The following is a 12,963-nucleotide window of genomic DNA, read 5'->3' as shown; positions in this document are numbered from 1 at the left end:
CCTTGGTGAGCATATGAGACCACAAACTTATGAATGGCAGTTTAAATGATATTAATAACTGTTCGACTGAACAGACAATGAGCTATACACAGACTTATTGAAACAAAACCTTATTTTTCACATTTCAAATTTCACACACCAATATAAGCAATATATGAAAAATACACATTTCTAAAATGCCTTGCCCCATTACTGTAAAAGCAATTTGTTTCTACAAACTGAGGCATGAGTCAAAATGATTTGCTATGGTAATCAACATTTGAAACCTTTAAAGCCGTAGTAGTAGTAATTCACGGTAAGATCAGATTCTCAGGCGCTTCTTCTTGGTGTCCGTGAGCATCCAGCTTTAATCAAAAAACAAGCAAGTTGATAGTAACAAATTGGTGTCACCAAACCTAATGAAATGCAATTTACAGTGAAAACAAAACACAACAAAGCAAATTTATTTTATCTATTTAATAATCCTTGTCATTACTGTGAACAGTCAAGAACTGTGTGTTCTAAAACTCTTTGTATATAACAGCGAATATGCCCTGTACATGAGAAGCGACTAAAATCTACCGTCTGCCATGGGCTCTGGTTCTGCGGTCCTGGAGTAACAGTGAACAGTAGCTTAAAACGCTTCAAGGAAGGATGATGATGATGTACAGTACAAGAGGAGGGAAATAAAAGTACAGAAAATGCAAACCTCATTTCAATTTGGACTTTGTTCATAAATATAACACTGATGGCCTCTCTTTCATCTTGCACCCAACTAGAAGCACGCCACTGTATGGAGATTCAATGCTGTACACTAATAACAAATCCTTAATGTGAACAGACATGATGTGAGTCAAAATAAAAAGTCTCTTAAAGCACTGCTGATTAAATTGTCAAATTAGGAAAAAATACAAAAGTGTGCAAACACTGATGCTTCACAACAAGCAAAGTTTTCCAGCATAATAAGTGAAAAATTAAATCGATTTCAATAGAACTAGTTACATTTAGAAAAGGGCATGTATTGGTTTTGATATCGATGCGCGTCTCCTTTTGGAAACACTCTATACTGAACGCAATGGTAACATACACAAGACCATCAGTTGCGGGAGAATGTACACACACATCCTAAATGCGATACGTGAGGTGAGTCGATCGTCTAAACTGTTAAAAGACACCATAGGTCAGGGAGATCTCAGAGAAAGGGGCGAGGGGTGATGGTCATGCAGAGGTGACAGGCACATATCCCGTCAGATTTGACCGGATCATGCATTTGGCTAGCAGGAGAACCCACACTGAAATGATCATGTGTATGAAAGGCCCTGAATTTATGGTTACCCATTTATGATATTTAGGAATACACAGAAAAAAAAAACATTTATAAATGGTCAGTATGGCATAATGGAAAACTGTATTGACGCTCAAAGGTAAAAAAAGAAAAGAAAAGAAAGACAACCTTATATCAGTTCCTAAAGGGTCACAACATATTTTAGCAGTGTAAAACAAAGGTTATCTGGTGTTTGGCACATGCTGTAACAAACAACACACGCACACACACACAAAAAAAAAGGTTAGTATTACACACACAGTAACAGCCATTTCGTGGTGACTTCCCTTTACAGGAGACATTAAACCGTTAATTATTATTACTGCACACCAACCAGTGCTGGTGTTTTAATGATGTATCATGTGAAATCAGGAACCATCACTACGCATTTCAAATTCTAACCTAAAAAAATAAAAAAATAAAAAGAAAAATCGTCTTGAGAAGGCTTTAAAGTTCAGCCGAAGCAAATAAAGAGGATTTAAAACCGTGAAAATGAATCACATCAACAAGCTACGTAATAGAGGCACACACAGAAGGAAAGGGGTTCGAAAAAAGGCATCAAAAATACAGCATGCTTTGAAAAGTGCTGATGAATAATAACATTAGGATTATTAAATAACTGAAAAAAAGCAGTTGTTTTAAAATGTACAAGAAGGCTGAGATGAAGGGTTAGAACACATCAGAAAACACCCAAATTCATAGAAATGTAGAAAACCTCAAGGTACGACCCACCCAGCGAAACCCCCGGGCCGTTGTTTAGTCTCAACAGACACGAAACCGCAAGGAGGATCTGGGGCGAATCGTTGGAAAACCTTCTCCCAACCAAAAAAAAAAAAAAGAAAAAAAAAAAAGTGAGTAAGAGAGAGCAGATACACACAAAACTCTTTCTGTGAACTTCTCCCGGTTGCTCTCAGGTTTTAGTGTCTCGTGGGGTGCGTATGCAGCGTTAACGTGAGTTTGGGAGCAGGTTGGATCGCGTACCATTTACAGCCGCCTGTCATGGTGTTTTTATAAAGTTGGAACACGGTTATAAGTTTATTGCGAGATGCGCTCGGCAGTTCTGCAGGCTGTAAAGAGGCGGGGCATGCGGGGAGTCGTCGGGTCACCAGTAAAATGAGCGGGACAGGAAGTTGGCGGCCGTGCTTAGCCAGGTCACACCATCTTGCACCGAGCCCAGTCGCGTCACAGCCTTGTGCTGCTCCTGAGACGGGCTCTCGTCCTCAGGCAGATAATCCGGCAAATTCACGTTCTGCTCGACCACCACATCAGAGTCCTCTTGGAATGGAATTACAATCTGGATGAGAGGGAAAAGAGAATAATGGGAACAATGACTCATTTAGTATACACAGAGCCATGAATAAGCAAATTAGACCCCGCCTCCACTCACTTACACCAGTTCAGAGATCCACTCGCTCAACTTTACTGTAGTAAACACTGCATAATGGCAAGTGGAAATACTGGTTTAATTCAGCCACATGTGTTTGAACCAGAAACTGATTCAGAAGAAGTGGAAGAGTAAATTACACAGCCTCGTATACAAGTCCATGTATCAGAATGGTAATCCATTTTATGTATTACTCTCTAACACGTCGGACACATAACGGTAATAAATATGGATAGCCTTTTAGTTCACTATGTTAGTTATGAAACAGCTAATAATGTGTTGCTAATATTACACAAAGCATGTTCACGTTCACCATCTCAGAGTCAGTCATCTGCCTTCAAACAATCAGTATTCCTTAGAAACGCTTTGAACAACTAAGAACGTCAGTGGAGAAAGGCATAGTTCATCATAACATCGTAAGATAAATTCACCTAAATAGTACAGCTATATTGCTAAATGTACACAATTTTTCAAATCAACAGAAAAATATACCAGGATAACCTGGCTTCTCTTGAGACCCCTGCTGCAACACTTAATGATATGCTAAAGCCCGCCCCCCTCATGACAGGATTGTTTATTTGTGAGGTAGAGAACAAGGGCGATGTCTTTTTTTCACTGCAGTTTTAAGGAGAAATACTCAGCAATGGTGATGCCTTATGAATTTGCACATGGTTAGTCTTAAATCATATTAAAAAAACACCACAAACATATAAACAACATTAAAAGCTTGACTTTCACCACAGGGAGTCTTTAACATTGCGAATCTACTAAAGAATGGCCGTTTGGTCAAAATTATTACCGTTATTTAAAAATACAGCTCAAATATCATCATAAGGTTCAAAAGGTTAAGACATTTTATTTTTAGTTATATCACTCTGGCCCTAATTACTATGTAGCTTTCTCTTTGTGCCTGTTCAAGCAGAAAAAGTTTGAGTCGATATCTCAATCAACTGCGCCACCTGCTGGTTGTTAAAGGAAGTGTGTGGTAAAGCAGTGTTCCAGACCGCAGGGCTGACGGCCACCGGAGGTCATGACTGTGCCGCTGCAGGTAGAGAGCGCCCTTCCAATTCAACCAGAGAGGACACATCTTTCTTTAATGACCACACACTGCATGCAAGAGTGTGTGTGTGTGTGTGTGTGTGTGTGTGTGTCTCCAGGGCCCTCTGACGCAATGTTTCAGGGGGAGAGGGACATCCTGAGTGATCATGTGATGAGGGGAAAATGAGTAACTCTTCTGAAGGGGAGGAATAGATAGACAGCACCAGCTCCACATGACAAACTGCATTAACCTCGGCTTTCTCACGGTTTTGAGGACAGACGCAGCCACGGCAGCGTCGGCTAACATCCTCAGGTAGAGGTAGTCAACAAAAATGAACGCTGCTTGAGAAAGGGATAGCTCATCCTAACCTCAACACTGTTATATTTACTCTCTCACGTCATTCGAAACTCATTTGAGTGCATAAGGAGATCAATTTTAAAGATTTTTTTTTTTCTTCCAGAAAAATGAAAGCATATAATAACAGAGGCTGTCTAGCCCTAAAAAGTGACATGAAGATACTCATATTTGGTTCAACTATCCATTTTTAGATGCGTTTGTTTGATTTACTCACCTCCGATCCGTCTTCCCCCCTCATTACCTGCTGTGCCTTCATGACTTTGGTTGAAGCTATAGCAGTTCCCAAGGCCTGGGGAATGAAAATAAATGCATTAGAATCTTGAAATGGGTTTTATAACAGCATCTCTGATCCATAAAGAGTGATTTGTTTCTTCAGAATCATTTCTTTTGGTTCAGTTGATTTATTACTCTTTTTTGCTTCAACAGTCAAAATTGTTCACAGACGTCCCAACCTGGCATCTTAAATGTATTAAAATATACATATTTTTGAAAAGTCACTTATGCTCACCTAGGCTGCATTTATTTGTTATGTGATATACAGTAAAAACAGTCATATTGTGAAATATTATAATTTTAAATACCTTTTCTATTTAAATATATTTTAAAATGTCATTTATTCCTGTGATGGCATCATTACTCCAGTCACATGATCCTTCAGAAATCATTCTAATAAGCTGATTTGGTGCTCAAGAAACATTTCTTCTTACCATCAATTATTAAAACAGTTGTGCTGCTTAATATTTTGTGAAAACCGTCATTTTTTTATTAATTTTTTTGTAAAAGTATTCAAGTCATTACTGTCACTTTTGATCAATTTAATGCATCCTTGCTAAATAAAAGAAAATATCAAAAAGATTGTGTCCCAAAATTGAACAGTAGTGTACATGTAGTTAAATATTGATTTTTATTACTTTATTAAAACTCATTAAAAATACAAGACATCTAATCATTTTTTTATTTGAATAAAAGCAAACAACATACTGAAATCAAGGCAACACTAGTTTTATTTTTCACAGGCATTCTTTAATAGTCTGTAAACGGTCATGTTGTTCCTGCTAGATTGTGATCTCACCTCGGCCTTCAGGTCCGAACGGATCCTCACCACGCATCTCTTCACAGCCATTTGGAAGGTAAAGCTGATGACTCCTTTGATCTTTAGCAGTGCCTCTTCACAAAGACTCCTCCGAGTCTGACATAAACAGATACAGTGTGTCAAATTGTGCAAATATCTGAATCTCCATACGCTGCGATTAAACGGGTTACAGTACAAGTTGTTTGATTGCAGTTACCGAATCATCAAGCCCGTCGATCTGAAGCACCACCGTTTTGGCCCGTTTGTTCGTGGCGCCCAGGAAAAACTGAGCTTTTCTTCGGCACGAGGCGGACGCCCCCGCCTGTTCGGCCTCCGCACTGCTGGAGTTCTGCAGGATCTCGTAGATCTCAGAGGCTAGCAGCTTCGTCTCGCCTGGCGACGTGCCCCTAGACCAACACATCACAGTTCACTGTAGGATTTTCCATTATGACAACAGATGAACAACTAACAATAATGGCCACTTTCGATGAACAAAGAAATAATTGAGCAGTCTAGTCTTTTTAAAAGAGCATGTATTGTACAATTCAGTGCTTGTCGGTGCTGATATTTGAAAAGGTCACCACTCCGGCAGACAAGGGGACACGACACAGATCTGTGCGGGGGGGTAATCTGCACACATGAGGGATACAGAAAAGAGCTTGAACCAACTAACCTTTAATACTGAAACAACACTGTGATTCATCTAGAGCCGTGCATTCCGTATGGTTTAATATCACAACGAAGTATAACAGCATATCGAATGTACAGTACACTTGAAAATTAAGAGATTGATGCATCATAGCATGAAAAGCCTAAACAAAAAATATACTGTACAAAAGTAGTACATAAAATAAAATTAAAATAAAATAAATAAAATTAAATTAATAATAATAATAGGGAGTGGGACAAGCTGAAAATATGCCTATTAGGGCAAGACGAAATTAAAGTAAAAATAATAGGATAAAAGGATGTCTGTCATCAACTGAAATTGTCTATAACAAGAAAAAATATTACATAATAATAATGATAAAGAAAAGTTAGGTATTATGACACAAACAGCGTGAACTATATGTGAACGAAGTTACATTTCAAATAAAATCTGGAAAAAAAATGTGTATGCAAAAATAACTACAACAATAATATTTGTATTACTCTTATAATAGTCTTATTGTGCGGCGGAATTTTTAAAGCATACATAAAACTTTAATATTCAGAATATTTAGTTTTACATTTTTTTTGAATAAAAGGTTAATAAAAATGCCTAATATTCTCATGTGCATCTCTCATCCATAGGCAGTTTTAGATGATTGCCCCTTGCTAAATATACTGTCACAAAAATTATGCACACTGCACCCTTGGTGCATCTTACCCCCATCTCCCCTATGGATTGGGGCACAAAAAGGCCTTAAATACAGAACAAGAATGAAAACAAATGGAAAGTTATTAACATTTTCTATTTAGCCAGTCTGTTTCTTGGTGGCTAACTATAGTCAAGTGACCTGTTCGTTTAATGAGGTTAAAAAAAACAGCAGTTCATTGACATCATTTTAGATCAGGCATGACATCAGAATCTTGATTTGCCCTACAGGAGCTAATGGGGGAGATGCAACTCTGCCATCATTCATGCAGTGTTACAGGAACGGGCATCTGCTCACTGGCATATCTGAGCTGCCAGACCTCCAAGCTTCCCATGTTCACCTGAGGGAATGCTGACGGCATCTATATCCTCCGTCAAAAGCAAGTTGTATATCAACTTCTGCAGCCAATAACAGCACATTCACATATAGGTCTTGGAAATTACAAAAAAAGAGTCAGAAAACACTGAATGTTCCTCATAAAAACAAATACAAGCATTAGCATAGCTTAGTTCTGAGCTCTGTCGTCTCATCAGGGGTGATGAAGGATTTCTTCACTTCCTCTAGCCATAAAATTTCACAGACTGGGGCAATACACAACCTCTACCCAAAGTCGTTGTGCCGGAAATAGTGACGGGCAGCTTGTGGAACTGCAGGGCACTCCTTGATGGCATCTGTGCTAACTGAAGTGACTGGTGAATGGAAGGGGGCGGGCAGGGAGTCGCCCTGAGAGAAGGATAGGCAGCTCTCTGCCAACCATCGGCACTTCTGTCTGTGTGGCTCCATGTAAACAGAAGGCACTCGCCGTCTAAAAGCCTGCAGACTTTCGCACTCGAAATAAGCCCGAACTGCAGTGAATATATACATATACTTGGACATTGCGCCTCTATAGTTAGCCTTGGGGTGTAAAAAACATGCAGTTATATGAATATTTAAAGCATCAGCTGGCATCTACGTTAGTATTGTTTGACATGTGAGGTAAAATAAACCCTGAGTAAAAGAAAGCCTGAGTAAAAGAAACCCTGTTTTCTCAAGCATAATCTAACAAAGGCTCAACAGTACGGATTTTTTTCCTGTACTAGATCAGATTTGCCTTGCCACTTTTTACATTTTTCACTGGCCCCATCACATATAATATATATATACACTGTGTACACATACACACACACACACATACATTATATATACATACACACACACACACACATGCATGCATGCATACATACAAACATACATACATACATACATACATACATACATACATACAATGTACACACACACTTTATATTCAACAAATAATCCTGAAAAAAAATTCTTAAGTACCAAATCAGCATATTAGAATTATTTCTGAAGGATCATGTGACTCTGAAGACTGGAGTAATGATGCTGAAAATACAGCTTTGACATCACAGGAATAAATTACTTTTTAAAATGTATTAAAATTAAAAACATATTTTGAAATATTTTATAGATTTAAAAAATTACTGTTTTTACTGCATTTTTTAATCAAATGAGCATAAAAAAAATAATAAAAAAATAAAATTATATATATATATATATATATATATATATATATATATATATATATATATATATATATATATATATATATATATATATACTTGTAATAATAATAATAATAATAATAAAGATCTACATTTTTTATGGACAAAAAGGTAAAACAATTTGGTTCAAATTCAATTTGAAAAAAAAAAACAAAAAAAAACTTGTGAAAGGTTTTTATTGACAACTATAATGTAACTAAATGACAGCTATAAATTCATAAATATATTTGCAAGGCATTTGTGGTTTCCTTATTCTCAAAGTTTCAAAAAAATAAAAAATACATCAGTTTGCAATGGATACATTTTTTTTTGTTGCATAATTAATAAGTGTAAGACGTACAGAAAATGCAACACAATGTCAACCGGCTCTCTCACACTGACCATCCTTACTGTTGAACCATGAGTTATGATGTCATTTCCCTTTCTTGTCAGGTAAATGTATAATAACTGATCATTGAAAAACCCATATTGATCAACCAATATTCTAAATATGGGCACTGAACATGAACTCCTTAATGTCTCCTTAATGGTGGTATGATATTCTCTCTTAGACTGACCTCTGCTGGACATCAACAGATAGCGAGCAAAACAAATGCAATCGTGCACCAAATCAGGTTGCTTGACACGACAGTTCGCATTACGCTTAAACAGCAAGATCGCATCATCGCTCCCATTTAGTTTCAAAACAGACAAATCCGCTTATGACAGGACGACCTTTTATCGTGCTCTTAAAATCTGCCCACCTCACACATTCACTTCAACTAAAGCTGCAGGATGAGGTTTTCTGCGGAAAGTGCAAAGCGAGCTCACGTTGCCTTCATGTTTTGTGGCAGAATGATGGGAGCGACTTACTTCTGCATGACGTTCTGCAGGCTCAGCATCATTCCCAGCTCGCCCTTCATCTTCTCCCTGTTGGCGTGGCATTCTGCCAGGTAGCGCACCGCCTGGAAGGACACAGAGCCATTAAGGGTCACACAGGGCCATTACAGAGGCATACCGCCAGGCACCGCTGTGATAACAAATCCATTAACACAACACCAGGACTACTCGGGTCAGAGTTACTGTGTGTGTGTGAAAAAGTGTTATTCAAATATTCTCCAAATGTCTTCACAGGTGTGATGTCCTTCAAAAGGAGGTAAAACATACAGTGGGGTCCAAAATTTTGGGGTTCAAACCTGGAAATAAAGTTTTATGATTTAAAGGTGACATATCATGCTAAATCCACTTTTTTTAGCCCTTAAATGCATTTTGTTGAATATTTGGAGTGTTTAGAAGTACAGAAAAGTTGAAATTATTCTCTTCAGGTGCTTCGTTGATATCTTTATATTCTGTTTTGGTCATATTTTTCAACCTGTTCTGATTTTTCTGTTATCCATGACGTTTTGTGAACTATTACATCACAGTATTTGCAGCGGAACTGCCAAATAAGGACATTGACTTCCAGCCCAACACTTCGAGCAATCCGCCATTTATATTTCTCGCTGCGATTTTGTAGTCCAAGCTAAAGGATGCAGAAGTTACGAGAGGGTAAGTTAAAATGTTCGGTTGTTGGATGTAGTAACCCACACGCTTCATTACACCGTCTAATGTAGATGAACTGCCGCGCTTGTGACAGGGCGCATGTTTAACTGAAAGAACGAGCAGAGAGAGAGAGACCCGGTCGCACGCACGCACTCTCTCTCTTCGGAGCCAGGCGAAAATGTAAACAAGACACCGTCTCCAAACTAGACGCTGTCTTGCTCTCTCTCCCTCGCACATATTAATCAAAATAAATCGACACGGTGGTAAAAGGTCGGAAGACCAAAGTTTCATGTGTAAATACAGTAACACACCATTGCGATACATCCATATGAAGACGTTGTTCTGCAGGTTCGTCGTCTTCATTTTCATCTCGCTCCGGCTCCGACTCTGGCTCGAACATGTAAGGCTGGCTGGACAAGTCTTCCGTTGTTGACATTTTGTTAATAACGTGTGAATAAAAAGTTTCTGTGCCGCTAGATAATCGTATCTCTGCTATCAAACTACAAAAATGGCCGAACGGGGTGGAGTTGAACCGAGTGTCACCTCTGCATCCTGGAGAGGGGGCGGGGTATGAAGTGTCTCAATTGTATTTAAAGAGACCGCACCAAAACGAGTTGCTCTCAGACGCACATCAGAAAAGGGGTAGAAAAGGGGCCTGTGGAGCTATAATAATGAGGAATTCAGACCCAAGCATTGCAGTTCCGCTTTATATAGACTACAAATGTATGATTTATATGTAAAAAGGAACGATTTAATAGCATGATAGCTCCTTTAAAAAAAAAACGCAATAATGACAATATTTCTAGTTCAGCACTATTTCTAGGTCACTAATCAAATAACTAAATTTGTTTGACCAAATTGACCATGTCAACAAAGGTTTTTTCTTGCTTCCACTGAAAAACAAGATGCTCTGTAACATTCTCGAATCATGCTGGAGAACATGGATCATGTCCAGATTTCTCTATCCGTCTTACAGAAGAAGGGAGGAAACAATTCCTGTAGAAGTTAGGCTAAGCTTTGTGACAATATTGGACAGCAGGTGGCAGTCTTGTGACTGTCTTCGGACAGCTGGGAGGGCATGGAGTGATCTGATTGGTTGATATGAATGCCTTTATCAAACAACTGATGTCAGACTATTTGAGTTTAATAATAACGTTATTATATTTTATAATAATTATAGTGTTATAATATCTAATAATAAAAATAACCGCTATATTAGGTACAAATTATTATTCTTATTATTTGTACAAGTTTATTTGAGTTTAAATTTAAATTATATACATAATAATAATAATATTATTAATATTATACACTGAGTACAATAATAATAAGCCACAATATTAGTTACAGATTGTTATTATTGATATAAATGTTATTTGAGTTAATAATAATATTATTATGCACTATTATTATTATTAACAATAAGCCATTATATCAGTATAATATAATTATTATTGTTGTTATTATGTATACAATCATATCCTTTTTATTATTATTATTATTGGTTACAAATAGGTGGCAGTGGCAGTCATGTGTCATGCATCGGGCCAGCTGGGTGTGCTTTGAGTGATCTGATTGGCTGAAATGAATACCTTGATATCAACAACTGGGACATTTAAAAATGACTGGAGGTATAAAGTAGTTCTAAAATCATAATTGCAAAATATTATGCTTTATATTGGGATGTCTGAATCTGAAACTGAATCTAGCAGAGACTGCTTACTGCACACTATAATAAACCACCCATCAGATTTCCAAGAAACATTGCTATCAAAACATTGCTGTTTATTAGAGAACATCAACATATATAAAGATTATACAAAATATTTATGATTATTATAGCATAACATTGAAGCTACGTTTGAGTTCCTGATATGAACCCTGACTTACTATACTAACATGGCAGAAAGCATCTTACAGGTCGCTATGGCAAGAATGTCTGCACAATTCTTACAAACTGGATCTTACCAAGAGCGCCGAGTAGACGACTTGTGGGTTGGGGTGGTCGAGGAAGAGAATGAGGCCTGGCAAGCAGCCTTGATCTTCAACAATAACTCGCCTGTTGAGGGGGTCAGCAGCTAAGTCCCTCAGCTGATTCACCACAGCCAAGGCATCAGGCTCCCCACTCATGGTGCTCCCACACCAAGGGCCATGCACAGAAAATACACTGATCTTAGCTGAGGGGGATAAAAACCACAATTAGATCATTTCTGATACCATGGAACTCTTTGTTAATGACAGAAAGCACACTAAGGTCTATGATAATAATAAAATAACATAAAAACTGGTTTAAATTGAATTACATAATTTTCAGTCTGCTTAATCTTTTAAAAAATACGATATTTTTTAGATTTTAAATACATTATTTAAACAAAAAATAAAAATAGGAACCGGAGAAATACTGCCTGACGTCACTCAGTCAACATGCATTTTTGTCTCGCGACACCTTAGCATTGATTTACTGATTATCTTTTTACACGTGGCTTATTTGTGGCTTATTTATGGCTTTCATAGTGCACTAAATGGCCCATGATATTCATATATGATTCATATAGCATAACGAGGCCTTTAACGGGGCCTGTGCTAACCGGCTAACATTGACACGGCATCACAAGACAATGACACTCTTGAATTCTCATATGGGACATAAAACGGCATGTAAAAGCTAGCATTTGGCGCTGACTGCTCATTCATATTTAGTCTACAGACGTCAATACGGGTGTATCTGAATGTGCAATGTCTTTCTATGAACAAAAACAATGACAGCACGCAAGACAGAGAAAGGCAGAATCTACTTATATCGGGTCACATATAAAAATACTCAGATATGTAGCCAAATAATAATGCTAAATGTACAATCAGTGTATTAGTTTCTGATGTTCGTGGTCTCTATCTTGTTAACCTTGTGTGTGTGTTGTGGCACTGTTGTCCACGCATAACCTTACAGCAAACACGCCCAGGACGGCTCTTCGCTTCAGATGATCCTGTCCAGTCAAAGGATCCCAACAAATGACCTGCTGATGGACACGAAACTGGATGTAGCTCGTGTAATAACGACGAGAGTGAATATGGTTAAAAATCTTTATGACAGCTGTTCTGGTCAGGTATATTTGTCCATTATCTGCGGAGCTTTAACACCCTGTACAACACTTCCTGGAATTAGACAGACTGATTGGAGGATATGGACTATGACATCATGCGTTCTTGACCAATTAGAGAGGGTTTTACTAAGATACATATTAATATTTCATAATAACTGTGCTTCACATACAATACAAGTGAGCATTACAGATCAACAAATCAGAACTAAAGCTTACTAAAATATTTGTTTGTTTGGCTGCTGTTATTTTTTGTATTGTAGAAATAG

The 12,963-nt window shown here is 37.7% G+C and overlaps 1 protein-coding gene across 1 annotated transcript; it reads right to left on the bottom strand.

The window, feature by feature from the left end:
- Positions 1-791: 791 nt before the first annotated feature.
- Positions 792-12,763, bottom strand: armc1 (armadillo repeat containing 1). The gene is made up of 7 exons (XM_079862536.1): positions 12,542-12,763; positions 11,565-11,773; positions 8,928-9,019; positions 5,373-5,562; positions 5,156-5,272; positions 4,298-4,372; positions 792-2,597 (listed from the first exon to the last, which is right to left on the bottom strand). Exons 2-7 carry the CDS (start codon positions 11,724-11,726, stop codon positions 2,406-2,408), a joined length of 828 nt encoding a protein of 275 aa, XP_079718662.1. The 5' UTR covers positions 11,727-11,773; positions 12,542-12,763; the 3' UTR covers positions 792-2,405.
- Positions 12,764-12,963: the final 200 nt, after the last annotated feature.

The sequence above is a fragment of the Squalius cephalus genome, assembly GCF_949319135.1.
Source record: "Squalius cephalus genome assembly, chromosome: 25".
Taxonomy (NCBI): Eukaryota; Metazoa; Chordata; class Actinopteri; order Cypriniformes; family Leuciscidae; genus Squalius; species Squalius cephalus.
This window is presented reverse-complemented; position numbering and strand designations above follow the sequence as displayed.

Excerpts from the sequence above, each read along its gene's own strand:
- armc1 (XM_079862536.1), bottom strand. The coding sequence starts at position 11,726 with ATGAGTGGGGAGCCTGATGCCTTGGCTGTGGTGAATCAGCTGAGGGAC. Across the intron at positions 5,563-8,927 it reads CTGCAGAACGTCATGCAGAA|GGGCACGTCGCCAGGCGAGA; the intron begins GTAAGTCGCTCC and ends GTGTTGGTCTAG. Across the intron at positions 2,598-4,297 it reads GGGGGGAAGACGGATCGGAG|ATTGTAATTCCATTCCAAGA; the intron begins GTGAGTAAATCA and ends CCTCTCATCCAG.